Source organism: Poecilia reticulata, linkage group LG14 (assembly GCF_000633615.1).
Source record: "Poecilia reticulata strain Guanapo linkage group LG14, Guppy_female_1.0+MT, whole genome shotgun sequence".
In the NCBI taxonomy this organism is placed as follows: domain Eukaryota; kingdom Metazoa; phylum Chordata; class Actinopteri; order Cyprinodontiformes; family Poeciliidae; genus Poecilia; species Poecilia reticulata.
Window position 1 is genome coordinate 4,809,956 of NC_024344.1, and position 27,822 is coordinate 4,837,777.

The 27,822-nt window shown below is 38.6% G+C and overlaps 2 protein-coding genes and 1 pseudogene across 2 annotated transcripts in view; 1 reads left to right on the plus strand and 2 right to left on the minus strand.

Moving 5' to 3' along the window:
* Positions 1-583: 583 nt before the first annotated feature.
* On the minus strand, positions 584-7,239 carry LOC103475688 (olfactory receptor 1468-like; annotated as a pseudogene).
* A 1,154-nt stretch (positions 7,240-8,393) lies between these two features.
* On the plus strand, positions 8,394-9,838 carry or30bu1 (odorant receptor, family 30, subfamily BU, member 1). The gene is made up of 4 exons (XM_008427357.1): positions 8,394-8,662; positions 8,743-8,920; positions 8,999-9,302; positions 9,375-9,838. Exons 1-4 carry the CDS (start codon positions 8,440-8,442, stop codon positions 9,663-9,665), a joined length of 996 nt encoding a protein of 331 aa, XP_008425579.1. The 5' UTR covers positions 8,394-8,439; the 3' UTR covers positions 9,666-9,838.
* Positions 9,839-12,846: 3,008 nt separating this feature from the next.
* The window catches only part of ubl3a (ubiquitin-like 3a), a 39,165-nt gene continuing 24,189 nt past the window's right edge, over positions 12,847-27,822 (minus strand). The window contains exons 2-5 of the mRNA XM_008427356.2: positions 20,062-20,170; positions 17,458-17,544; positions 15,182-15,259; positions 12,847-14,534 (exon numbers count right to left, since the gene is read on the minus strand). Of these exons, the coding sequence (XP_008425578.1) occupies positions 14,482-14,534; positions 15,182-15,259; positions 17,458-17,544; positions 20,062-20,170 (327 nt within the window). The 3' untranslated portion in view covers positions 12,847-14,481. The remainder of the gene's footprint in view (positions 14,535-15,181; positions 15,260-17,457; positions 17,545-20,061; positions 20,171-27,822) is intronic.

Sequence of the window (27,822 nt, forward strand, 5' to 3'; positions counted from 1 at the left end):
CTAAAAGTCTTGGTCTTGTCTCAGTCTCGATACACTCTGGTCTTGGTCTTGTCTTGGTCTCGGGTTAGGTGGTCTTGACCACAACACTGCATTAGGCATTATAAATGCAGACCAGTCTCGACCTGAGTCGAGACTGGTCTTGACTCAGTCTCGACTTCCCTCGGTCTTGGTCTTGACTTGACCTCGGACCCTAAAAGTCTTGGTCTTGTCTCAGTCTCGATACACTCTGGTCTTGGTCTTGTCTTGGTCTCGGGTTAGGTGGTCTTGACCACAACACTGCATTAGGCATTATAAATTGTTGCTAAATTATAGGATCAACTTCCTTCACATTTAAACTGATTTAATCTGATGATTGTACAGCCTGCTTAGCGCTCTTGTTTCAATTACTGGCACACCTTTGACCCAGTCCCTAAAATTGGCCTCAGCACTCCAATGTAAATCACAAAATGCTAAGTAGGTTTAAGATAATCTTCAGAAATCAACTTCAGTTCAGAAATATTTTAACAGTTGCATAAAAAATAAACAAATTTGGTAAGAATTAATTTGCCAAGAAAATGAAAGTATCTATGATAATACTTTTATGTTAGAGCTAGAGAAGGAAACAGAATGACTCACTGTTCAATTTGCCCAAAATGTGTCCAAAGTGGAAAATAATTTTCCAATCGTTGATCAAACCATAAATGCTAACAGGTCATGCTAACACCTCCACCCTTTACTGCAGAGGTTGCAACTGTGGGAGCAAGCTAACTATTTTAAGTTTCAGAAATAAAGGTTTCAAAGCCATTTGAAGATAAACTATTTTCTACAGAAGCACGTCAACTGGTTGTGTTGCTCTGTTTTGATCAAAAAATAGATTTCAACCTTGTTCTCTAATAGAATAAGCTGTAAAACAGTTTATTTAATGTCACTGAGAGAAAAAAATAGGCAATGTTATTTTCTGAAGAGGAGACGGTTTCAAATATACGTTGGTAAAACAAACAGTGTTTTAATAATATAAAATTCATATGAGGCGCAGTAGTCTATAGTGCTAAGCTAATATCCCAAACCTTCAGGCAATCAAAAACATCATTATTGTACAATATTGTCAATATCAATGTTTTTAGAGCAATAAGACACCATAAAAACATGGAAGTAATGTTTTGTTAATGTTAATGTTAATCCAATATGAAATACTGTAAATGGGTCCAGCAAACAAAGACAATTTAATTATTCAGGTTTTTTATTTTATATCTTCAGTTAGAGTAAATAACATTTTCTTCTAGAGGAAACAGCGGATTATTTCATAAATCTGAATTTCATTTTAAGTAAATCTTTGTTGAACTGTAACTTTTAGGAAATGCTTTGCCTTTACATTAAAAGACAAGAGGAATTTAACAGGAAATCCAGTCAGGAACTAGAAAAGAACTAGAAATTGATTGTTATTAATATCAAAACAGAAGTTAGCATTCAGAGACAACTGAGCTAAAAAGATTACATAATTCAGAATAAATGCTAAAATAAAGCCTCTCTGTCCTCTTTTTATGCAAAAATGAAATAAATACGTCAACATACTTCTGAAAACAGGCCTCAAAATATTTATTTTACCATAATTTTAGATTTATTCCTGCCTTTCAGTATTGTTTTAATTGATAATCTTATTTCTTGTGTATGCAAAACATAAATGACTGGGTTCAACAGTGGAGGAATAACAAAGATCAAAGACAAGTTAACGAACCTGGCGTTTGGATGGATGCCAGAACCCATCGTAAACGTGATCAATATTGGACAGAAATAGATCAATACCAACAAGAGATGAGCTGTGCAGGTTCTGAGAGCCTTCGCCCTTTCCTGAGCTGCAACCACCTGAGCTAAAGTGTATCCAATACAACTGGAACATATTATAATAAGAGGAAGCCAAAGAAACAGAGATGGAAGGAGGTGTGAGATCACATGCGTTGCATGCCAGCTTGTAGATTTGACCATGGTCACAGAAATAGCTGTAATGACCACAGACTTGCAGAAAGAAAGCCTTGTAAGAAGGCCAATTGCAAGTAAAACGCAAGTTATTGCAAAAACCCCAAAAAAGGTAATCATGGAAAACATAATCTTACATGATAGTGCAGAGGAAACATGATGGCCATCAGGCGATCGTAGCAGAGAGCAACCAGATTAAGAGCCTGCATYGAAAGGCAAGTGTAGCAGAAGAAAAGGAACGTCAAGCAGTCGTTGTAGGGGACATAATAATGATTAAACAAAAAGATATCCAGGACCTTTGGTATCAGAGCACAGCTACCTAAGAGGTCCACAAATGCAAGGTTAAAAACTGCGACATACTTTGGAGTTCTGAGGTTATGATCCAGACAGATTACAGCCATTACAGCCACGTTTCCCAGCACTGAAACTATACATACAAAAAAGAGAAAGACGTAGTAATACTTCATGTTAGGTGAGCCAATAAATCCACTTATAATGAAATAGGCAGGTTGGATAAATGTGCTATTTTTTTTTTACAAAAAAAGGATTAAATAAATCCATTGTCAGATTACTGTCACGCCTGTTGTTGCAAACCAAGTCCTATCTGTGCTGTCAGCAGCTGCTATGCCAACAGTAAGGGAACTGATAAGCCCTAGAAGCTTTTCATATCTGCCTTATGTTTGACTCTGATCCCCTGAGTGTTGCTTTTCCAAACAATGTATGAAAACACTTCAGCAACGGTGCAAAAGAATCGAGTTCATGTGTCCAAAACTGACTTCTGCACAGAACGGATCCTCAGAGAATTAAAGAAATCATCAACCTGCTTTGAAACGTTGTGGCTCTAAGAGGTGCCCTATAAAGATGAATGAGAATTCCCAAGCAGTTGTGAATGCATGATAGATGTGCAGCCGAATTACTGGCAGATTGTGCATTCATAAGACCAAACCACACAAATATTCCAACTTTCAAGACAAATAAAAAATGCAACCACTTCTGAAACAGAACTGCTTTTCTTGAATTTTTTTAATTCAGTCAAAATTGCTGAAGCCACAAATGTTAAAACTGGTAAAGTAAGCTAAAGTAGAGGGAATATTCAACCAAAACAAAAACCTAAATCTGAATAAAATCTCCTAAATGCTACATTTTTATGATATTTTAAGGATATTTTACCCTATTTTAAACTGTTCTTAAATGTTTTTATTATACAGGTGTATTGTAGTGAAGCCAAGAGAGGCTCAATATGTACGTATGTTTTTATCAGATAAAGATAACTGTTTGCTCAAGATAATGAGATAATTTGTCCCATTGTCATAAGAAGACATTGATTGTTTTCTCAAGATAACATGATTATTTTTTCTTGAATGCTCATGATCATCTTCTCAAGCTGAAAATGAATTATCTGTTGTGGTAGAGAAAGAGTTGGGCCAGAAAGCAAAGATCTCGATTTATTGGTATGTTTATGTTTCAAGCTCTACTCATTGTCATGAGATATGAATGAGGTTGGGTTGGATATTTTTTCCCCTTTAGTAAATTAAATCATCATTTGATAACAGTTTTTTTGTATTTATTCAGGTTGTCTTTGTCTGGTATTATATTTCATGACAAAAAAACAGAAGAAATCTGTAAGGGAGCAAATACTTTTACTTGACTCTGTGACGGTCTCTCACGTAAAATCCTGATAAAATACAACGAAGACTGCTTGTAGCAAGATAAAACGCGGAAAAGTTTCAGGGATAAAACACATTGCAACGCAGTATAAATAAGTTTATTTCTGCAAAGTTGCTGTAACTCCATAGTTGAAATGTTGTTCAGTCCCTGGATGGAGCGCAGCCTGTGGAGAGGGTTAATGACTTGTTTTGTTGTTATTGCTTCTGCAGGGTGATGACACATCCTGAGGTAAACACCGTTTCCCTAACTGCTCATAAAAGCCAAGGGAGAGAAGGGCTCACATTATGTAACTTATCCAACAACAACAATTACTGTGTTGCCCTGTGAAACGAGTAACTTTATTCCCTGGATATTTGCTGTTGGTATGCCGTTAAAATGAAAGTCTAAGAAGAATAGCGTCAAAATCTCAAACTTTATAAGATAAAAATCACAAGCTCTGGTTTAAACATCCTCAACATGCTTAGCTCAGGGTTGAACATGAATAATAAAGCAGTTCATGCCTTTGCTCACCTAAATCCCTGTTTCATTCATTTAATAAGAGAAAAGCATCTTATCTTATTTGATCTTGTCTTGTCTCTCAGACTAGGACATGCGCTTAATAGTTTGAAAAACTAGACGCCAAAGCTGCGATTAATGGCATCCAAATTCCAGAGGAGTGAACCCTGAACGGCTGCTTTACATGCGGTCATCATTCTTATTAGACCCGTCTGATCACTTGTCTTGTGCCTATAACAGCATCCAAGCTGAACTCAAGTGACTTTTAGACTCCCAAGGCTTCCAAGATCAATCTGGTGCATCATGTACCCTTAAAAAGAGACGTGCTGTAATGCTACTGTTGCTTAATGAATGAAGTGATTGATGAAATTCCTTCATCGGGTACAAAATAAATGTTTGTCATCTAGTTTCTCACTTTAGGAAATCAATAACAAGAAACAAACTGACTCAATAAAAGATGAATGACAACTTGTCCTTCTGTTTGCTGTTTGGTCCGGTTGAAATCCAGTTCAATGGGAGAAATCCCAGACAGAGCAGTGAAAGAAAATGAGAATCAAACTGAATTGTGTAGGATGACAATGGCCAAGCTAAATTTATGGGTATTTCTCTCGACTGTTTAGTAAAATTTAGGTGCAAAAATCTTTCTATAATGTTATAATAATAAATTATTTGGTAAGATTTGGAAATATTGTTCAAACAATGCTTGGAGTTTAGAAACACGACTTTTACTTTTTAACCTTTCTCAGTTTGTCTCTTAGTTTTTGTCTTTTCATATGTATATCTACTTGTTGTAACACTAATTGTCATTTTCTATATTTCTATTTGTTCAATTACTCCAAACCAAGCCTGCCCATCATTTTCAACCTACGAATGCACCAACAAGCAGCTTTTGACTTTTCAATAAAACAAACTGTATTTGTTTTGTAGACTCAGACAAGCAGAGTGAGCTCTTTCCAGAAGAAAGCCTTCAACCTTTCTGTTGTTGATATTCTGTATAGGTTTTGCATAAAAACACAGAGAAGAACTGCCAAAGTTATTGTCTTTGTTATTGTCTTTACATCTGGTTTAATAAAGGCCCAGTGGCTGAAGAGCCGCATGCGGCCCTATGACTCTGCATGTGGCTCAGTGTGTTGTGTCAAAACCCAGAACTTATCTCAAGTGACTATTAGAGATTCGTGGCTCCTGAAGTCAAGCTGGTGCACAGTGTAACATCCACAGGGATTTTCTATTAGGTTATTGTTGAAAATTAATACAATTCCCTCCCCAGGTGCAGTACGAGTATTTATCCCACAGGAGATTCACTTCAAGGAATAAAGGAGAAGGACAAATTATTTTCACTAAGAAACATCAGAATGTGGAAATCAAGCTTATTGAAAAGATGCAGTTTTGGTTATCCACCAAATTCTGATGTGCTTTTTTATTTTCTGTTATTGAATTGTTTGATTAGATTTAAAAAATATTTACCAACTGTGATTTTATAAAAGGGCTGCACAGTGGCACAGTTGGTAGAGCTGTTTCCTTGCAGCAAGAAGGTTCTGGGTTCGATTCCCGGCCCTGGTCTTTCTGCATGGAGTTTGCATGTTCTCCCTGTGCATGCGTGGGCTCTCTCTGGGTACTCCGGTTTCCTCCCACAGTCCAAAAACATGACTGTCAGGTTAATTGGCCTCTCCAAATTGCCCCTAGGTGTGAGTGTGTGTGTGCATGGTTGTTTGTCCTGTGTGTCTCTGTGTTGCCCTGCGACAGACTGGCGACCTGTCCAGAGTGACCCCGCCTCTCGCCTGAAACGTTAGCTGGAGATCGGCACTAGCAACCCTCCTGACCCCATTAAGGGACAAGGGTGTAAGAAAATGGATGGATGGATGGATTTTATAAAAATGTCCAATCACAGATTAGCTTCATGTCCGTCTGTCATGCCAGAGCCCAGAACAAAATCAAAATTACAGGAAATTGTTTACTGTTTCAGATCAGTGGTGTTTATTAAACGGCACACTTTTGTTAGAAAATCAGTTTTTAAGTAGTTCAACATTCTGAACGATCTGGATTTTTAGAGATGTTTTGAAAAAAGATACAGAATTTTTTTCTTTTTACTTTACAACTTTGTGCAATCAAAGAAAGAGAGTCATACCGGCTTTTAGAGGTAACTTGTTGTTACTTTGCATGAATTTTCCTAATCAGTCACACTGTTTTTTTTTTTGTTGCACCATAATGGGACAGTATCTTCTCACCTGGCCTCAGGAGAATCCTGATGTTTTTTTCTTCTTCCCACAAGCCTATTTCTATTCTCAGAGGGCCGGAGTCTTACTCAAACTTGTTGTGATAAACTCACTAATTGATCCTGGGAGGATCTGATTTAACATCTGCTGCCTCCTTCCTGTTCTGTGATGAAAAACAGAAATCCATCCATCCATTGTCTATACCTGGTCGACCTTGTGGGTTTGCATGGGGAGCTGAAGTGTTTTTCAAAAGGGAGGCCTCACCATGGACAGTCCATCACAGAGCAGCACAGTGACACAGGACAGACAAAAGAAACTTTTATCACCCAAATAATATTGCTTATTAAACTCTTTATACACAGAAACTTTCCTAACAGCTGTAATAATTACATATCAGGTCTTTGAGCTGCTCACTTGAAAAACAGTGATCAGAAAATGCTGGGTTAAAGCATTTAATGCTGTTGATTAGACCCAGCAGGCTGAGTTGTGTTTTAAACCAATAAATGGGTAAAAGGGTAATAAATAGGTGAAGTCTGTTCACAAGAACTGGATTACAGATGAGTAAACACTGTGATGAAAATGGTTTAGTTTCTCATTGAATTTCGCAAAAAAAAAAAGACCATATGAAGAAAAAACATGATGTCTAATAAGACTTTATTGAGAAACCTTAATTTGAACCAGTTCAGCTAGGCCTAGCTCATGCTAACTACTTAGCAAATAAACGGCAAATGATATCTTCACAGAAAAGTAAAGTTTTAGTCCAGTCAAAACACTGACAATCCCTTTATACCAGGGAATATTTTCATGATGAAATATATATTTGAGAGATGTCTGACCTGAACTCAATGCATCTGGCTCTCTGGGAGCTGACAGCATGTTGAAGAGTTATGGACAGGAGGCTTTGGAGCATGTTTGGTGCAGCTGATCCATTGCTGCAGGATTTTCTACCTCTAAATGGGATCAGGAAACTTTTCGTCACTTTAAGTGGAGTAATGTTCCCCGTTTTCAAAACTCTGGCTGAAGTGGGGTTTGTAATTCCAGTCCACAGTGGTGCAGCAGAGTGAAAATTCATCCTCCAGATCAACTTCAAAACCTCAATCAGGCTTTAAGGCAGGTGAGCAATTCAGGTTCACCCAGATCAGGAGGAAGACGTACAATTGTTTAATTTTATTGTATGTATCTAGTTTTTGAGGCCATAGTCAGAGTTATACAATATTGTTTTACCATTGAACCAATTTCTGTTTCAAACTGTGGCAGAAGTTTGATGAGGTATGTAGTTATCCTACATCGCTCAAAATGACAGTCTGTCAAGAATGATAAGACTTCTTCCAGTTTATTCTATAAAACAACAAACCAGGATTTTTAGCCCACTTTTTGGCTAGAAATATTCAATTATTGTCCTGTTAAAAGCCTAGGAAGTACAGACATGCACTCAATGAAAATGTGTGCAAATGTGCACTTCCTTGGCTTTTTTTAGTCAATCAACTGCAGCCATTCTTGGGTTCTTTTGGTCTAACTCACTATGTAACTTAAAAATCAGAAAAAAACCTCTTAACCACAATCTCTGCAAGAATTTTTGAAATAGTGGCCATGAGCTCAGTCTCTACCAGTTTGCTTATGTCACTTAAAGAATTAAAGATTTCTGTAAAGATGTTTTTCCTGTTTCAGTCAGCACCTGGTGGCAGATCTTTCCATAAGAGTTAAGATGAACCTGGCAGATTCCTTGAGTCTGCTGAAAGTGTAACATCTTAAAGTAGTTTCTAGGACTAAATTGTTATTCAAAGCTTTCCCAGACAACTCCCATCCATTCATCCAATAGTTACACCCGCTCACCCTTACAGGGTCGCCGGGGGCCTGGTGTCTTTCTCCTCCTAGACAACTTGAACAAGCTAATTATATTTTCTCTTCTGAGACAAAGTTGCATCAACAAACTTTAAGCTCCCTTTGCTGGAACATCTTAAATAAAACTCTGAGTCTTCTGCTTTTACCCACCACACTGTCAAAAACAAAAACAGGGTGAGATCTCTGCTCACATTTCCTGGATGTTATTCAGTTGAATACTAGTGCTGCTGCCAGTCTGACAGTTTTCTCGCCCCACTCCGCTTGCAGCATGGCTCAAGTGGAGGAGAACTACACTGAAGTCTCAGCGTTTATTATCGTGGGCTTCCCAGGTCTCCAGCTGGAGTATTTTCACACGGTGGCATGGTTTTTGTTCATCCTCTATGTGACCACAGTGGTGGGAAACCTGGTGTTGGTGGTGATGTTTGCTCTGGAGCACAGTCTCCAGAAGCCCATGTACATCATCATGGTCAGCCTGGCGCTCTCAGACATTGGTGAATGTTGTATATTTTAATGTCAAACTGTATTTTGTATCTTTGAAATGGTTCTGATGCATGTTGTTGCTTTTCTTTAGGCTTTACCACAGTGGCTTTACCAAAACTTATTGCTCGCTACTGGTGGAATGATGCGAGCATTGGCTTTTACACATGCCATTTCCAAAGACACATGATCCACTATTTTGGGAGTTTGAACTCCATGATTATGCTGACCATGGCTGTGGATCGGTATCTGGCCGTCTGTTTTCCTCTCAGGTGGTAAAGAAGCGACTACACTTTTTTGGCCTGAGTCTTATAAGAAAACATTCATATTTTCTTTTTTTCCCTTTTCAGATATCCCATGCTTATGACGGCCCCGACTATGACAATCCTGACAGTTTTCTCCTGGTTAGTGGCACACGTCTTCCCTGGTGTCACCTCCATTAACTTTACCCAGATATCTTTTTGTGGGTCTAATGAAATCATACAGGCTTTTTGTGAAACTCTATCCCTTACCGCTCTTGCATGTGGGGATAAAAGTTATCTGTCCTGGGCTTCATATGTCACTGCAATGTTTATCCTTCTTGTTCCTTTGGGCTTTGTGATTTTCTCCTACTTTTTCATCATAATCTCAGTCTTTCACATGACCAGCGGACAGGTGAGATGCACCTTTTCGTAGCTTTTATTCTTGTTTCAGAGGGACCTAACTGTGATCTGCTGCCCTCCACAGGGCAGAAGGAAGACCTTATCGACGTGTGCCACCCAGGGCTTCATCATTTCAATCTACTACATACCACGCTTCTTCGTCTACTCCGCACCACACGTTCCTAACATGCAGATGACCCCGGACAGCCGAATAGCCACAACCTTTTTCTACAGCTTCTTCCCTCCGCTCATAAACCCGTTTGTGTATTGTCTGAGAACCAAGGAGATCAAGGCGATATGGAGCCGCTGGGTTCAGAGGCTACAGGTTGTTCAGCCCAAGTCCAGCAAAACGGCCGATGTCCCCAAAGTAAAATGAAAAACTTAAACCATCTTTTTTATTTAATGCATCTTTCTGTAATATGTTATTGCTACCACCTTGGTTTCCCAGCATTCTATCACTTGTCTCTAGAAAAGACGATTATTCGCTCATAACTTTAAGTTTTTGAAAGGTGAAGCTCAATAATCCGTTGGGTTCCACACAGTCCCAGATGAAATGTTTTCAAATAGACTGAAAAGCTTTTATTTATTATTTTAATTTCCTAAAAGTGGTAGCGCTACTTGATTTCAGATGTATGATTATTTATATTTAAGTAAATTTATCATCCATCAATTACTCTGTTTGGGTTTTCTCTCTTTTCTTACTGAGACTTTGTGTATTTGGGTGGAGCACGGACAGGAATATGATTAGAAGTATGTTTCAAAAAATATTTGAAGGCATCTACAAGTACAGAAATAAGAAATGTTTTGTGAAAGATTCTGGTAAAATATCCATCCAATTTAAAATAAGCATATAAAGTTGTAAAATACGACTCATAAAATGTTTATTTTACCTCAGATAAGAGAAGTTTCTGTGTACAAGTGCAGTTTGAAAGCATTGTTTGTTTTAAGGTTTTAAAGATGATCTAATGTGTTAAGCCAGAAGATGGCAGCATCCTCAAACTTTTTAATCTGGAAATAAAACGTATGTGAGGTTTGAAGGGCTTTAGAATATGTATTCATATGAACTGGTGTCTTTATTATGTGTGAGCATATTACATTATTCTTGGAAAAGGAGTCATCTTCCCAGTCTCTGCGACCTTTCAGGATCAAAATACTTTCTTTATTGAACAATGTTGACATTGAGACCCCAGCAATGACACCAGCTGGTTTCAAAGGGTGGGATATTATGTAAATTGGACTTTTTAAGCTTTACATTATGTTATAAAGTTATTCTCTTATCAAAAACATTAATTCATGCATGTTTTAAAAAATCCTTGAATCTCAAGTGGCAGCCATTGAGGAGTGCTTAAAGGCTTAGTCTCACAAAGCGCTTGTTATTTTCACAAAGCTCCTCCTTGAAGTTTCCACACTGAGCTCCTCCAGACTAGCAGCAGCAGCAATTAGCAAACACCTGTTGGAGCTACGTGTCTACTGAGCTCATCATATGTAGTCGTTCTCAGTCTAATGCTCCCAAGAATGGTTGTTAACGGCATAATGGAGAAACGCTGTCATGATGACGTGTTGGAAAGAGCAGGAGCTTCTTAAAGATACAGATGACCAATTTACGAAGTGAAATTTATTTTAAATTCTGTTTGACATACAGAGTGTTTTTTTTATTAAAACTGAAGGTAACAGAGTCACTTGATTGTGCTACAAAGTTGCACTATGTCTCTAGAAAACACATAATACCGCCCCTTTAACACAAACATGATCTTGACTGCTGTGTTTCAGTCACTGGTCTCCACAAACTATATCCCAGTTTTCTCCAGTAAAGAGAGAATAGCGTCTTTCACATCTGGCACCTACTGCAGCTTTGTGGACTCAGTAGGAGAGAAGGATGAGAGGAGGAAGGGAAAAGTCTGCACAGGACATACAGTCATCACCTGTGAATGAATTAACCTTTCAAAGCTGCTCTCATACTGTTTTGACACGTCAAAGATTTATTTATGGGAGCTTTTTCTTTCATTTAAAACAACCCACACGGTAATGAAACCTTGTTTGTTCCCTGTGTCATTAACTCAGTACATGAGGCATTACATGTTTGCAGAAAAGGTTGCCAGGCAGGCAGGCTGACCTGGACCCTGTGTTCAACACAGCACTGCTTGCTGAACTTTGACCTGTTCACTGTTGTCTAACCTGGACACACAACCTTACAGCAACACGTTTGATTGATGCAACCATTTGATCTTTTTCTTGTAGCTATTCAAGCTGAATTAACAAAAAGAAAAAAAAGAGTGACGGAGTCAGTGCTCTCTTCCTCAAAGCCTGCTGCTTATTGTGCCGTAAATTGATTGGTCGTAAAATGGTGTGTTTGCATGACAAAGTCCAAACTTCGTCAGGCGTAATGGGGATTCCAAGAATGTCAGTTCTCAAATAACTCTATAATGCACGACCAGTTGCATTGAAATGTTGTCAATTCGTTCAACATTGTAAAGAACAAACATTCTTTTTCTAGCTTTTAGTTTTATTACAAGAAAACAAACGCTTTGAAATTAATACCAAGTTTCTTCCTTTCACAACCTTGTAACCAAGTTTGATTATTAGACAGCAACAGATTTATTTATTTCACAAAATTATTTATCCCTTTTCTAATATATCCCAGAACTAGATGTTTTCAAAAAGCATGTCTGTAAAATGTTTATTTGCAAACTGGAGGGTTTTTTTTGGTGAGAACAAAGAAAAGATTTCCTTACCTCCTCACCAAAATGACTTATGTTATCATTATGCAGACGTGTTTTCACAGTTCATTACCAGCTGCAGTCTTTGAAATCATGCTGAAGGTCTCCTGCATTCATTCATTATTATTTGTCATTTTATAGCAGTTCTTCAGGTTTTCTTCCTGATTTGCGTCAGACTGACCTCTGCTGCTTATATCGTCTTATTTCTCAGATGCATTACAAACTGAGAAATCATTTCTAAGATCTGAGTTATGGGTTACTGCTTAGAAGGCCCAGACATGGGAATGATGTTTCATTACAACATTATTGAAATAATGTTTAATTTAGTACACTGCTGAAGTGTGATTTTTTATTTTTTTTTGGTAGATGTAGGAGATCAATCAATTTAGTGCCTGAGCTGCAGGGAGACTTTAATTTTTTTGTCAGTAATGCCTGTCATCCAGTTTGTCTCAGTTTCCATGGTAACCAGCTGTTCTACTAGAAGTCTCCACTTTTTCTAATGTTTCTCATATATCTAGTGTTTTTCTAGTGTTACTGGAGACTGCGTTACCCGAGTTTTGGTTTTTGCATCATTGTCTAAAGTAGAAATCCAAATATGATGTACATAAAAAGGCATTTCCACAGATGTCAGGAATTAAATGCAAAATAAGTAAGAACAAAAAAATATATATGAAAAAGGAACAAATGGGTGGATGGATGAGAAATGAAAACACAAATATTGTTTTAGACTATTTTTTTCCATACTTATCCAGATGTAAAATATAATTTCCAAAACTTTCATTCCTTTCCAGCCTGTGTGTAACTAAGAGTTAATGGTCTGTGAAGAACGACAGAACAAAGTGCACTTCAATAACCTTTATTTAGTTTACAGATGTATTTTGAAGATTTGGAGGGGTGGGGAGAGGGAGCATTAGTGCTATTTACAACTGGTTTCAAAACATCTTTTTCTCTGTACAGATTTGAACCCTGATCAATATAAACAATATTTTTAAGACCTAGTGCTGTTATAAAGCAATTCTTTGAAGCAAAAAAGAAAAAACACACACACAAAAAATTGGATTACATTAAATTACAAATAAATGAAAAATAAAACTGGACAGAAAAACAGAGAATAAAAACCCATCAGTCCATGAACAATTAGGGAGGATTTGCTGCTGTTAAACACAAAGACATTGTCAGTGAGTGACTGTGAACTGGCTAGAGGCTAACCGCATACACAATCGCATCGACTAAACACCAATATAATGGATATCACCAAGATCTAAAATCTCCATGTTCTAGATAAAGATTCATATTAAGTATATTCTACATGTGTTAACCTCAGTTTGGAACATTACTTCCATTGGAAACATAAAATAAAACCCATTTCATACATTTGCTTTAATCTGATGAAAGAGCACATGCTTCTGTTGTGCAAAATAGACTCATTAATGCTGAAGGAGAGGTGAGAAGAGAGAATTAAGACAAGGAGGGAGCCTTTTCAAACTTAAGGTGACGTCTCAGAGATCCTTCACAACACTGATGGCAAAGTGATGAGATCGGGATGTTGCAGGAGAGGGAGAAAAATTCACACAATGCTTTTAATAAATCACCAGTTCAGTTGGTCAGTAATACTCATGGACTGCTAGAACCCAGTCTCCAAAGACGATGCACCGCCAACACTGGCTGGTTGTATACTTGCTTCTATTTGGCTAAAAACAGGATTATTTCTGCACAGGTTTGTTATTTCTGTCCTGCGACCTTTAAGGGCACATATAGAGGAGGGCAGTTAAAAAGGACACAGATGTGTTCAGAGTGAGTGAGTGAGTCCTGGTTCGAGTTCTCTGATCAGGCACGTTTTACGCTTCCTCTGCTGCACTGAGGTGCTTTCAGACGACAAACACGTAAGGTTTTACACCCAGCGTCACCATTGAGGCTCTGATGAGCTCAGCGGTTAAAACTCTCAGCGGGTCTACATGAGAAAACAAGGCCACACACACAAACTTGGCCGCTGTGTTGCAACGAGAAGAAGCCGGAGCGAAGCTTCGGCCAGAAGCCGAACTCCGCTGACCAGCCGAAGATGGCGATTAGAGGTGTGACAGCGTATGGCAGAAGGTTTAGGAAAGAAGCAAAGAGAAAGAAAAAACACATGCAAGTCCAGTTCCTTCTTCTATTTTTCAGTTAAAAACAACAAATCAAGTATAGCATAGGAATCAACTGTATTGTTAATCAACTTCCTGCTCCCCAATTCGGTCTTGGATTAGCCTGAGCCTGCTGACGTCCTACTTAACCTGTAAATGTGTGAATGAAGGGGGTGAGTGGTGGTAAGGAGGTGTGTGTGTGCGCGTTTGTGTGTGTGTGTGGGTGTGTTGCGGGGTTAGTGGGTGCATCCGGGTGGCAGACAGGCTCCAGGACAGAGGACAAGCTCATCGGGTCCAGGACATTGACGGCGTGAACGGACTAGCAGAACGGAGGGCTGGCAGCGCAGGTGTGTATTTACAGAATGACGCAGCAGTTACTCTCCCCAGTCTTCTCTCTATTCCTTTGACCTGAACACAAACACACACATAAAGCTCCATCACACGGACAAACAGTGAGTCAGCAAAGCGTCTAATAAAAGGAATCGAGTTGCAGTTTAACTAACATATTAGTTAACGCTTCATGGTCGACTCAGGATGGCTTCATTTATCCAGAGAAGAAATGAGGCCAAATTAAATTTATGTTTTATCTTTGATTAATACACAGCAATGTAATTTTGCATACTTCATATCAGATTAAAATTATTTTTTAGAACCTGGGACATTAAAACCCAGGAGATAACAAACAATCATCTTAAATCGACCCTACATTTTTTAAGGAATACTTATAAACAAGAGTGATGTTTTTCTACCAAAAATCTATTTGATTCCAACTAAAACCTGCATTTTAATTGTTTTAAATGGGCTCAGTCATGAATCTACAGTGATCTACAGGAAACCTGCCATCTTCTGTGATTTATATCAGATCTATAATCTGCACAATAAGCTGTTGTCTTGGGAGCAAAACCTATAAGTGCCAATTATTTGCACTACTGGCTGTTCCAGAAACAGAAACCATGTGTAGAAACAAATAATGGCTGGGAGTGGAATATTTAAAAGTTCTCCAGCTCGTGGAAAAGCCCTCTGAATGGAAACGGGGAAGATGGAGAGCTCGTTACCTTGGGAATTTGGCTCAGGCAAAGTCTCTCTGGCAACTAAATGCATCACCGTGGACCTCCCCAGGGGCAGCTTGAGGGCTGGTGAGAGGAAAGTAGAAGGATGTAAAGGTCATTTTCAGCCAGTGCAATGTCATCCAACATCAGTATCATTTCACTCCTCAATAGCCTGCCAGAGCTGAGAACAAATTAAAACGGACTCGAAAGGGCTGGGCTCCATTGTGGAGAAAATTAAGCAGTTTCAGGCGGGCAGGTCTGTGGCTCAATGATAAAGTCTTTCTGACTGAAAGTTACAAAAATGGATGCAATATTATAAAGCCATATAACTAATAGCGCCACCTATTGACTAATTCAGCCTCTCTTTAGTTCTTTAGCTGCTCAGTTTCTTTAAAAAAGGTTAACACTATTAATAAAAAATACTAAAATACTTCAATTAACATGAGCTTTAAAGTAACATTTAAACATTTAGCATTTTTTAAATTCTTCCCAAAGTTAACCAATCATTAGGAAACCACCAAAAATGTAAAGAGTAAATGTTAGGACATTTTTTTATATACTTACACATTTTCTCATTTACTCTCAATCTGTCTAATCAGATTGAGACTTATTTCTGGAATATATCTAATTTTAAATGATCGAGGAAATTTTTTTTTTAAACAATTTATTGCATTTTTAATTGGATTCTTAACACTTTTGACCTTTTTATAACAGATTCACCAACATTTATAAGCATTAAGCACATTTGGGAATTAGTTCACTGCTAAATCAGCAATTCTCGCAACCATTGCAGCATGAAGCCAAAAGAACGATCAAGTAAAAGTACAAGTCAGGGGATGGACACACAAAAAAATGTCTAAGACATGTGAACCTAAAACTTGGATTTCAGTAAAATCCATTGTCAAGAAATGTAAGAGACATGGCAGATCTGCCAAGAGAGGACAGAGGACACCTCCAACGGCGATGTAGGAGTTACGAGCGTCATCAGGGAGAGACTGAGCGTCCCAAAACCGTTTCCTTAGGTTTTTCCACCAGTCAAAGCTTTTTGGGAGAATGGCAGTTAGAAAGCCACTGTTCATTACATTACGGCTCAACTAGAGTTTCATGTGGGAAACTCCATGGTCAAGTTTAAGAAAATTCTTTAGTCTGATGAGACCAAAGTGGAGCTTTTTGGGCATCGCGGAGGACAATATGTTTCCCTCTACTTCAGAGGACATTTATTTTACAGCAAAACAACAAGCCAAGGCTGCACAGAAATGGTTTGAAGACTTTATAGTGGTATTTTTACTGGGGTAGATGTTCTGGAGACTGTGTGCTATGTTTGCAACCAAAGGTGCATCTAGTAAATACTGACTTGAAGGGGGTGAATATTTATACAATTACTTGTTTCATGTGTTTAACCGTCTTTATTTCATTAAACATTCTTTTTGTAATTGTTGGGGGCAAAATAGACACATTTCGTGGATGATGATCGATTTTTAAATGCAATAAGAGTAGAAATCTTACCAATAAGGCATTGTATAAATAGACTCCTGTTTGTTTTTTATTATTTTATTTATGCCCAGGAAAAGGTCCATAACCCAGTAAAAAAAGGATGTTGGGCCCTGTATCGGGCCCCTGACTCCAACAGTTGAGAATAACCTTCTTATTTTTGTTATATATAAAAAAAACAACCTTGACTGAAGCCATCCCCTCCAATAATGCCAACTAAATCCACGTTTGCATTTTAGAACCTCTGAATGATTTGGCTTAGAAGCAAGAGGATTTCCTATTGTCGTCTTAACGTCTCACACCAGCAATAAAACCAATGCGACATGTGGGAAGAGTATAAAAGTGCTAAGGATGCTTTACTGGATTCAACTTTGTAAAACGAACAAAGGATGGTTAAAAATAAGAAGCCTTAAGCTGAAGGGAAGCAAGGTGTGGCTGCTGCAAAGACGAGCATCCTATCTTTTTTTTTCTTTTCTTTTTGCTGGTGGTTTTCATTTTGAAGCCACCGTTCTCTCCCTCCTCCCTGTGTCTTCTTTGTCCTTCCCAAGGTCTCCTCCAATGCCAGTCTACAGTGTTTTTTCTGATTTTTCTTGTTCCCCGAGCTCCCCCTGCCCCTCCCTCCATCAAAGCAGGCTTGTCCAGAGCACTGAGGTACCTCTGTTCTGTGGCTCAGGAAAAAGATGAGAACAGCAAAGAAGTTTCCAGCAGCAAACTGCTGTGATTTCTGCGTGCATGTCTGTGAGCGCTCAGGCGTTTTTCCCTGGGCGGCAGCAGCTCCGGTGTTTTCTCACCTCCTAGTGTTACGTTGCCGTGTAGAAAACGTCCCTGGTAGATCAGCCTCAGGATGTTTGGACTGCTGACTTGCTCCTCTTCCCAGTCTGACAGAAACAGATGGAAACAGATGGGATAAAAAAAAAAACATTATGGAGACAGATGAAAGGAAATATCTGCCTGTGTGTTGTATTTCTTCTCTAAATTTTTCAAAACTTTCCCAGTAAATGAATTTCATATCAGCTAAGACGTACAGGTTCAGAAAACAACAAACCGTGCAGTCAGAGGAAACCCAACGTAAATGGAAACATGGTGACATTTACATTGTTGTTCAGAATCATAAAACAGGCAAAATATAATTTTACACATTTACAAAAACTAAAACATTTGTGTTTGTGAGAGGTGCTGCAGGATTGTAGAAAGAAATGCAGTAAAATAAGAGCCAAAGGTGTGGATTTGAAAAAAAAAAAAAACTGTAAGAGAGAAAAACAGTGGAGGGAGTTTCACAGCAGCAGAGTCTGGCCACCAGATGTTTGTCTCTCGCTGAGAGGAGGGTGTTGTTGCTAACCGACTAATCTGTTGTCTGGGAGGAACATGGGGCGCTTCCCAAACAGAAGACTCTGGTTGTTGAGGAGAACTCAACATCATCTGGGAAATTTGTGGGATTTTTTTGTATTCTAGCGTTGCAGAAAAGCAGGACGCTCCCAGCTCCGTGGGAAAATGCCACATTTGGTTAAGTTCAGGATCAGGAGTATCAAATGCTTCTATCTCTGGTGCAGCAGCAGCTTTTAAGAGGGTGGATGTTATTACTGAGATCCCACATTCCTGGATGCAATGATAATCAAGGGAAAAGGAGTTCACTTCTGTTACTTAACACCAAAGATCTACATAGATTCTCACTTACCTAGAGAGACGGACATTTAAAAATAGTTTTTGCTTATACAACAGTGTGCCTAATTGATAAAAAAAATTACACTGCATCAGCAAGTTGCAGGCTTTATGAAAACATCAGATGCATAAAGCCTAATTTACGCAATGAAAACATAGTTCTACGGTCTTCAAAAACAGATTTGAGATATAAATGTGAGAACAGGAACTAATCGTCAAACACTGCAGTAATTCTTGACCTCTGCCTACTTGCAGAAAATCTTCTATTTGAGGATTTCTTTTGTAGAGCATTATGTAAAATATTCAAAAGACAATGCGGCTTGAAAAGCTGAAATACCCAGGTACAATGCTGCTTGTCATGTTACCAGGATTGGCTGTAATCCCAAGAGCAGAGATGAGGAAAACCTAATATTAGCTTCTGGAATAGCACTAACAGAGTTTCCACGTTTCCTTTAATGTGTATTAACATGTATTTGGTGTTTAAACTATTAAAATAAGAATAAGAAATACATTTTTACAAAGAAAAGACCAGAAGATGTGAGGGAAGGTTACGTTTGGTGCCCAGAGAGATCCTCCATCCTAACTACTGTCCTGAACGCTTTTTAATTGTTTTCATCTGCAACACACAAGCTTCAGCTGTTTAAACCATTTCCAATAGCTCATGAAGTGTGTTGAACTTTGGAAATATCAAAACATACTAGACTAATGTAACTGTCTTAAGCTGAAACAGTATAAAACCAGGTGATTTCACATACACTGCAGTTCAGTTTATTTTTTGATATTTTGGTTTATTTGAAGTGTTGTTAAAAACACTTTTCGGAGCGCATCCTAAATTAAAATAAGAATATTGCAGCTGAGCTGCTAAAAGAAGCTGAACTGAATTGCACAGTTTAAAGGCAGCAATGCCTTATGTCATCGAGGGCTGATGACATGTTTTAAATGGCCTCCTGCTTCAACACACCTGATTTAAATCATGGGTCATTAACAGGCCTTTACAGAACTTGCTGCCATGTTTACGAGGTAATTCCCATGTTTAAATCTGGTGTGTTGCAGCAAAGAAGCATCTACAACATGCAGGACAAAGACCCCTAGGGACTGGAATTAAACACCACTCAGTTAAGATTTACTTAAAAGAAATGGGAATTATAGTGGTCTTAAAGTGAGAAAATCAAAGCTGTGAAAAAAAGAAATACATTTTCTCTGTTCTATATTTGACTTTAAGGAGCTGAACTGTAATTTACTGTTTATTGAGAGGCTTTACTGTGGTGTTTTAAGTAAATTTTAAGTCCAGTTGTAATAACTAACCATTTTTAAATCATTTTATTATGAAATGTATCAGTTAAGCAAAAAACAACCAGATAAACCAATCCAAAAACCAAATTAGGTTCTAGCAACAACAGATAATATGACAAGAAACCAATTTTACGTCAGATCTTTTGCTAGTTTGTCCCTCACTGAATGTTATAAAGTTGGTTCTTCTTTCCATATGAAGATAAAGGATAACATAAATTTACCAGCATCAAAATGCTACTTTTGCATCATTGGTGTGATAGCCACATAAGGCCCATTTCAAATATTATTTCTCTCAAACATTTACAGACGGTACAGTTTGCTGCTTCAAACAGACTCTAAAGCCAAACCCAACAATAACAGAGTGAAACATATTATGCGGCACATGTATCAGTACAAAAATGCAATTACGGTAATAAATAAAGGGAAAAGAAGGGGCTACTCACCCATTGGCCAGTTGTCATAAACATGTTTTGCAATGTCTGCAGCCGAGTCGTTAGGAGAGAAGAGGAACTCTTTCGTCTTTCCACTGACCAGAATAAGCCGCAGATTTATCTGTAACACAGAGCAAAAGACACACAATGTTTTAGAAATGAGTGTAGGGTTCAATAATGCAAACGTTAAAAATGAACAACACAGTGGAAAACAGATATCTCATGCTTAATGTTGAATCGGCAGGCATACAGGTTCAAGCAAAGTAATTTAATAGGAAACAGGAGGAGGATATGGAAACCCTGTGGAGCATCCTTCCGCTGAATCAACTCCCATCTGTCTCCCAAACTTCCTCCTCCCTACTGTAACTATATAAATATATATATTTTTTACTTTCGGTTCCCAGCTTTGTCTCTTACTGGCAGCTCAACAGGTTCCCACGTAAAGCAGGAATAAGAGGGCCTGTCTGTTAGAAGATGAACATTAAAAAGTGCAGTGAGAAGTTTGCATCATCTTGAGGCATTAAAGTTGCATTTATTTTGTCCTTTTAATGATTTAATGTGATTGGCGATACAAGTTCAATGACTCCTAATACATATTTTTAATCAGAAAATTGAATCCACACAGTGTCAAACTCACATGCAGGCTCAGATATCCAAGTATACAACACCCTAATCTCTGGTTAAATGTCTTTTAGCAAGTTGTATCAAGGCATCAACAAGCTTCTGATATAATTATGGAAGTATATTCAACCTCATTTCTTGCCATAATTGGAAGAGTTCATTTAAAATGGTTTAGATGTGTGCTTGAGATCATTTCCTTGTTGGATCACGATTAAATGGTCTGCTTACAAAGACAATCATCCACTTCTTTTTTACACTGTCTTCGTGCAATGCACTTGAGTCAATGGCAGCAAAAAGGTCCCTCAGCAGGATGCCTCCAACACCATGCTTAACAGTGGCAAGGTAGAAGCCTGACTTAGACCCATTAATACATTCATCCATCCATTTTCTTGCACCCTTGTCCCTTGGTGGGGTCAGAGGGGTTGCTGGTGCTTATCTCAAGCTAATGTTCCAGGTGAGAGGTGGGGCCAGGAATTGAACCCAGAACCTTCTTGCTGCAAGGCAACAGCTCTACCAACTGCGCCACTGTGCAGCCCCCATTAATACATGTTTACCAAATATTAAATCTATAAATAAGCTACTTTAAACAGTTTATTTCTGGTTGTACAATAAATTCATCATTAAGCTTCTGCGACCAGTTTTTTTTTTTTATTTCAATGAAAATATATGCATTCTGACGTGGAAAGACGTTGTTGAAACAAGTTCTTAAAAGCCTAAATGTGAAAGAACATCAATGTAAACATTTGCTGTAATTGTTGCTAGTGTGTGTCAGCAGAAGCTGCTGATATGTGTCAAGGTTGTTGCAAATATCTGCTTTAATTTCCAGGGGTACTAATAATACTGCACTCCTTTTAGAAAGAAACGTTAGAGTTTCAAGTCAACTTTTGAGTGGCAACATTTCATAGTAACCCATTGTGCAGTAGTCAATACAAATTAGCTTTCTTAGCAGAATTTTTAAATTATTTATTCTGAGTAACTTCACCATAAATACGCATAAACTAGTAAATGTGCTAAGTTGTCCCTAAATGCCTCACGTTTTCACATTTCTCATTAAAAATGCAGACGTTAACTGGGATTTCTTATATTTTGCATCATTTATGTGCAGCATTGAGGCAGTAAACGGCCGTAACAGGAGCATTATTCACTGCTGTGTTTGCCTTTCGCTTATTTCTATATGTGCGTCTGGCCTGCGGTGCACACATGGAGAAAGCACGTGTGTCATTGTCGGCAGTGTGTTTCCATGTGCGGCGGCCTGGACGCCACACACCCCCTGCCCGGTTCACGCGCACACACAGAAACCATATACAACTTCTCCCGCACGGTGATGTAACAGGCCTAACACCGACGGATTGAAACAGAACTCTCTGTAAACACGTTGCCAAATCAGCTTATAAATTGAAGCTCGGACGAGGCAAACAGAGACGTAAACAAACCCACGCACACACAAAACAGATTAAAACACAGCCTCTTAGTCTCTATCCACACACTGCAGTGGACAATCAATCTATAGAGCACTGATTGTCGATTTTTGTCACTGTCCAGCACGAGCTTATCTTATAATGAAAATACTTTGAGATAATTGAACAAAGTCTGATTGGCTTATTATGAGAGAAAAAGGGGAAGTGTGGGTTCAGACAGAAAATGCACAGTAGAGTCCATTTAAGTTTGAAGCAAACAGTTTTTTTATGTATTTGAATATAAATCTCATGCTGTTCAACAGCAGAGTTGCTCAAAAGCTCCATGTGAAATGTACAGCCATCTTTAATTATATTACTGGATTATCAGAAATAGCCAAAAGAGTTAAAGAAGATGCAGCAACAATAAAAATACACTAATGTTCTCTGCTGTGGGTCATAAAACTAAAAAAGGAAAGAAAAATCAACCAGAAAGATAAAGCAGATTATTTATAGTGAGCTGCATAAGTATTCATACCCCTGTAAATTATTATTTTATTTTTTTTACATTGTATCATGTAAAAAAAAAATAAAAAATTACCGCAAAATTTAATCTATGTTACTGTGATTCTTTTTAGATAAACAGCAGAGCCCGTGGGAAAGCTCAGAAGCTTTTCCACGCTTCTTCATCGTCATTCGAAAAATAGAAATCATGCAGAACTGCTAACATATCAAGATATTTACATAAACTTAAGCTAATCAGAAGAGAAGCCTAGTCAAAGTCCAGACCGGTTACTGCTCCGAGATGCTCTCCATCCACATTCGGCTGCATCTGCAGTTTAAGGTGCTAGAACTAACTAAATCCCCAAAAACACACTTAAGTCAGTGGTTGCTGTGTCAAAAAGTGATAAAAAGTTGAAGGGGTATGAAAAACTGGCACTTCGTTTGCCTACTAAGCTGTCAAAAAAAGCTGTATGAAAAATTAGACAGAATGAATAAACCCTCCTTTGCTCGCTGCTGTAGTTGGTGAAAGAAAGCTTCAACTACTAAGATGACAAAGTCGTACTTCTAAGTAACAGCTGAATGTCACAGTTGAACTATTGCCCACACTGGCACACAGAACAAAGAAAGTCACTGAAGAAGCCCTTTCACACAAAGACGCGCTCGCTTCTTCCTGACGGAACACCTGGTCGTAACCATGGCGTCACCATGGCGACAGTCGGTCGTGGGAGGCTTAACCTGATAACACCTACAGGATAGCGTCGCCAGCCCCCTCCCCAAGCCCAACACCCTTTGCTCGCTTTCCCTCGACACATGGTTCTTGCTTCCTCTCCTCGCATCCTTTCACTCGCTCCGTGTCCCTGCTTCACTCTGAAACTCACTCTGCCTCACTCCGTCAGGCTCTGAGTCTGCACAGCGTACAGTAGGGCGATGTGCAAGACTGGAATATCAAGCGGCACAGAGCTGGGCTCAGACACTTTACTCTGTCCTCGAAGCAGGCTGCACGGCAGAAACATATGTAACTAAGAATATCCTCTCTGCTGTCAGAATTACTCAACGTAGGCTTGTTTTTGTCTTCCCTTTTCAACAGCCAGTTAAATACAAACATAAACGTATGCAGAGGTTTAAATCACAATTGTGATGGAGGGTGTGAGGAAGGACTGGACTTCGGTTGGGAGGAGACATGATGTAAATCGGGAGTCAGTTCTGCTGTCGTTTTCTGGATGTGATTTTTGCTTTCATCGGGTTGAATCTGAAAGTGACAGCTCCTCTCTACCACATCTATTATTGTATCCTGAACTGAATGTACCGTCCTTTGTAATGCAACATTTCCAACCTTTTATCTCATGACAGGTTACAGGCACAAACTTGATTTTATTAGGATTTTGTGCTATAGCCTGACAGAAAATAAGTACATTTTGTAAGACAAATATTACGTAGCTATAGGATAATAGACATTTAAAAACTATGTTTTGTATATTTTGCCACTCTTGAGCGTAAAAATGACTATAACTACCTATTTTAATACTTAAAACACCAAAATACACTTTAAAATGTATTATAATGCACAGTGGTAGAAACTAACATTGACCTTCTCCTTATCTTGGCTCTTTGGGTTACAGCCAATCAGCATCAAGGAAAATGAATGGTGCTTCTGGATTGGCTGCTTTGCAAACACCAGTCAGTAGCGCGTCAAGCAGCATTGTGCCTGGATATCTCAGCTTCCCAAGCCGCTTTGTCTTTTGATTATTTTATTATTTACTCTATGAAAGAAAAAGAAAACTTTTGTCAGCAAATACATTTGTAGCCACACTGGCGAGTCTCTGCTGTACTTCTATAAAATTTCAATAAACTGCAGGTTTAAAGTTGTAACATGACAAAGTGAAGCGATCAGAGTATTAATACCTTTGCCTGGCATTGTGCTTCACTTAAGCTACTCTTCCTCTCCTTCCTCCATCTCTCCCTGAGGGTCACTGCGCCTTCTTCCTGGATTCTCCTCAGTAAACGGGCCGGTAATGAGGTTTCAAAGCAGCCCAAGGAAGGATATTCAATTAGAATCTATTTTCTCCAACAAATACACAAGCTCCGAGTATTGGGTAGGGCACCACTTCATGCTTCAACACATGCATATCTACAGACAAAATGCTAATTGCGCATGAATGTCAGCCATATGTCAAGTGCACGCTCCACTGCTTTGCAGAGTTCGTGGAGGGTTTTAAAGAAGGGGGAACAGAGTGTGTACTTCTCTGTTGCAATGTGAGGATGTGAAAGTGTCTGCAGCTGTAAACTGTCAGAATGCTGAAACTTTGCGTTGTTCTCCATTCCTGATTCTGAAACCATAAGAGCAAAAAAGCACGTAGTCTGTACCGGGAAAGCTGATGACGCGGATCAAAGGTCTGCAGACCCCTAACTGTGTAGCATTCAGATACAACGCAACGATGTCTCTTGGAGCGCCACACCGTGTGAACATGGAAAGCAAGCGAGTCCCTCTTCTGCTAAACACTGTTTGCAAAAAGAGGAGAGCAGGAAATTCAATGCTGCCTGTAATTATTGCAGCCCAACTACAGCTCTCAACTCTTTCTCGAGGCAACAGATTGTGTGTATCCGTGGGCCTCTGTTTACAAGAGCATTAAGGAGTATTGCTGCTCTTTAGACACTCTGCAGCAGTCAACAAATTATAGAGTGGGAAGCCTTCCTGTGGGAATATATTAGAGCGGCCTAAGCAGTGAGCTTGGATGGCTAACTGTATGAATGAACTTAAGAGCGAAGGAGTTGTTATAAGTGAGCAGCTGGATTCACTTGCACATCAGATTTGGAGACTATTAGGGAGTAAACGGAAATGTAGCATGATGTAGGTAAACCTGAGCATGTAATTGGCACTTTTTGTTGTCTGGCACTGACGCAAAGCTGTTAGCACTGCTTAATAACGGCAAACAATATTAAGCCGCTTGTGTGACAAAGTGTGAACAAACAGTGGTGAAAGAAAAGAGCATCCAGCTTGGCATTCTGTATACTGTAATAACTCGCCACCATTCACGAATAAAGTGGGATGAAGGGAGTCGTTCCTTTAATTAAAAACACATTAGAAGGCACATTATTATCTTTAAAGACTTATTGTAAAACCTCAGAATCAGCAGCTTCGCTTTCTCAGAAGTTAAAATTGTAAGCATCCTTAAGGGAAGAAGACTTTTGATTAGTTTTAATTAAATAACAGGTTCTCTTTTTGTTTATGTTCTCTTCCTTTTGCACACGTACTTACAGAGGGGTTATGCAACAGCGGCTGAATGATAAAATAGAAGAAACAAAGCTTCAGGCAAGGATTTGTACTCTCAGAGCCTCTCTGGGTAGGAGCGTGTGTCTGGCAGCGTTGTGGGGAATGCGTTGCTCCATCAGTTTTTAAATTAGCTTCACAAGGCTCATCTTTGTTCCTCCATTAAAGTGATGCCTTTATTTGTTCTTTGAGGTCTAAAACATGACTGAGTGCGGCTGAGGACACATACCAAACATTTGTGATCTCCAGAGGAGCAAAAGCCCCCAAAACATCTGAATGAATTGATTTGTAAGCTGCAAATTTTACCATGACAATTCAAACAGTTCCTGTCCTGTTTTTAAGCATTTTTCCACAAGTTGCAACAGCTACAAGGCCGATCTGTCACAATGTGGAGTGAACTCTGAGCTGTCAAAGAGTTTCACCATTTTCAATTTTACTTACAAATAATATAACACAAAGACGAAAAACTATGCAGAAGCGAATTTAAGTATAAGATTGAATTCAACATAAATTAAAACCTGAATTTTACTCAGTTTTTAAAAAGAACAGCAAAGCAGATGCAATACTCTGACATATTTATATGCCATAAATAGTGGCAGTTCCCAAAAAAGCAGAACTTGTACCAAACAAGGGTGTCGAATCAGAGATTGTGATTCACAAACACATAAAGGTTTGAGACCACATTTTTCCTTTCCTTTCCTTCATTAACTTCTTCTACTTAAATTTTAAGCTCAACCTCATCAACAGATCGCTGCGATCTGACAAATACTCATTCCTCTATCAACATTCTAGCAAAAACGGAAAATAAAGTCAGAAATACCAATGCAGCACCAGCAGGTGGCAATAAAGCTGACGTCACTAATATAAAACTTCAAAATAAGAGTAATTTCTTCACTTTACATTTTGAAGATTGGTAATGATAGTCAGGATAAAGTAGGATATATGTGGAGAAAAGTGACATGATCATTTCTCATTTCTTGGTTTTTCTCACCAAACTGTTTGCACATAGAGTGCACAATTTCTCTTTTACAAAATATCTGTATTAACGTGGACATCGCTTCTAAAACCAGTCCTTCAATCCATAATTACAGGCATACAAAACAGAACTGGAGCTGCAGAATAAATCAAATCACAACCCTCATCCTATTATCAACATGTTTATTGTCACAACCACAAAGGTCTGCTTGGACGCAGTTTTTATACGGCTATCATATTTTAAGTACTATGCATTCACAGCCTGATTGCCAATAATATATTTGGCATCTTGAACGCACACCAACAGTTCTCGATGCCTGCAAATGACTCAGATTGTGTTGAGGTGAAAAAATAGCGATAAATAGTATCCCTTTCTTATTGTGTTTTTTTTCCCACTGAAGAATGGATAAAATATAAACTCATCTGAACGACAAAGTGGAAACATAATGAACATTGAAATGTTTGTTAGAAATGGTGTGACGAAGGCACAAGTGAAGTGAGCGAAGCGTGACGGATTATTAAAGCTGTTTTTGGTTACTGCACCAGCCTCATTGTAGTGGGAAGACAGCTGCATCTGACAGAGTAAGAACCTTGACCTACCTTGTTTGTTTATTTATAACTTCACTGTTTATAAGGCATATTGGCTCACGTGCTGTACTTTCAGACTTCGTGTTTCAATTATTTTGTTTTTTACCAAAGTGTAGTAGTTTCAAGAAACTGCTTCACAAAATACACCAGAACGGATCTGACCTGCATTTTTGGTACCAAAATGTGTATTATTGAAAGAGAAGTACCTAATAAGTGATTGATCATTTCCATGAACTAGATGCTGGACTTTGAGGAAATTATGCTTTTATATTCTACAAACTTTATATCTTTGAACAAACTGTAACTTTAAAACAGCACACGGTGAAAAGAAGGATCCAGACAAGCAGTCTGATCCAGGCTTTAGTTTTTCTTTTCAATACCGACAGTCATGCTCTGCTGGTTGCCATGCCAACACTTGTGATA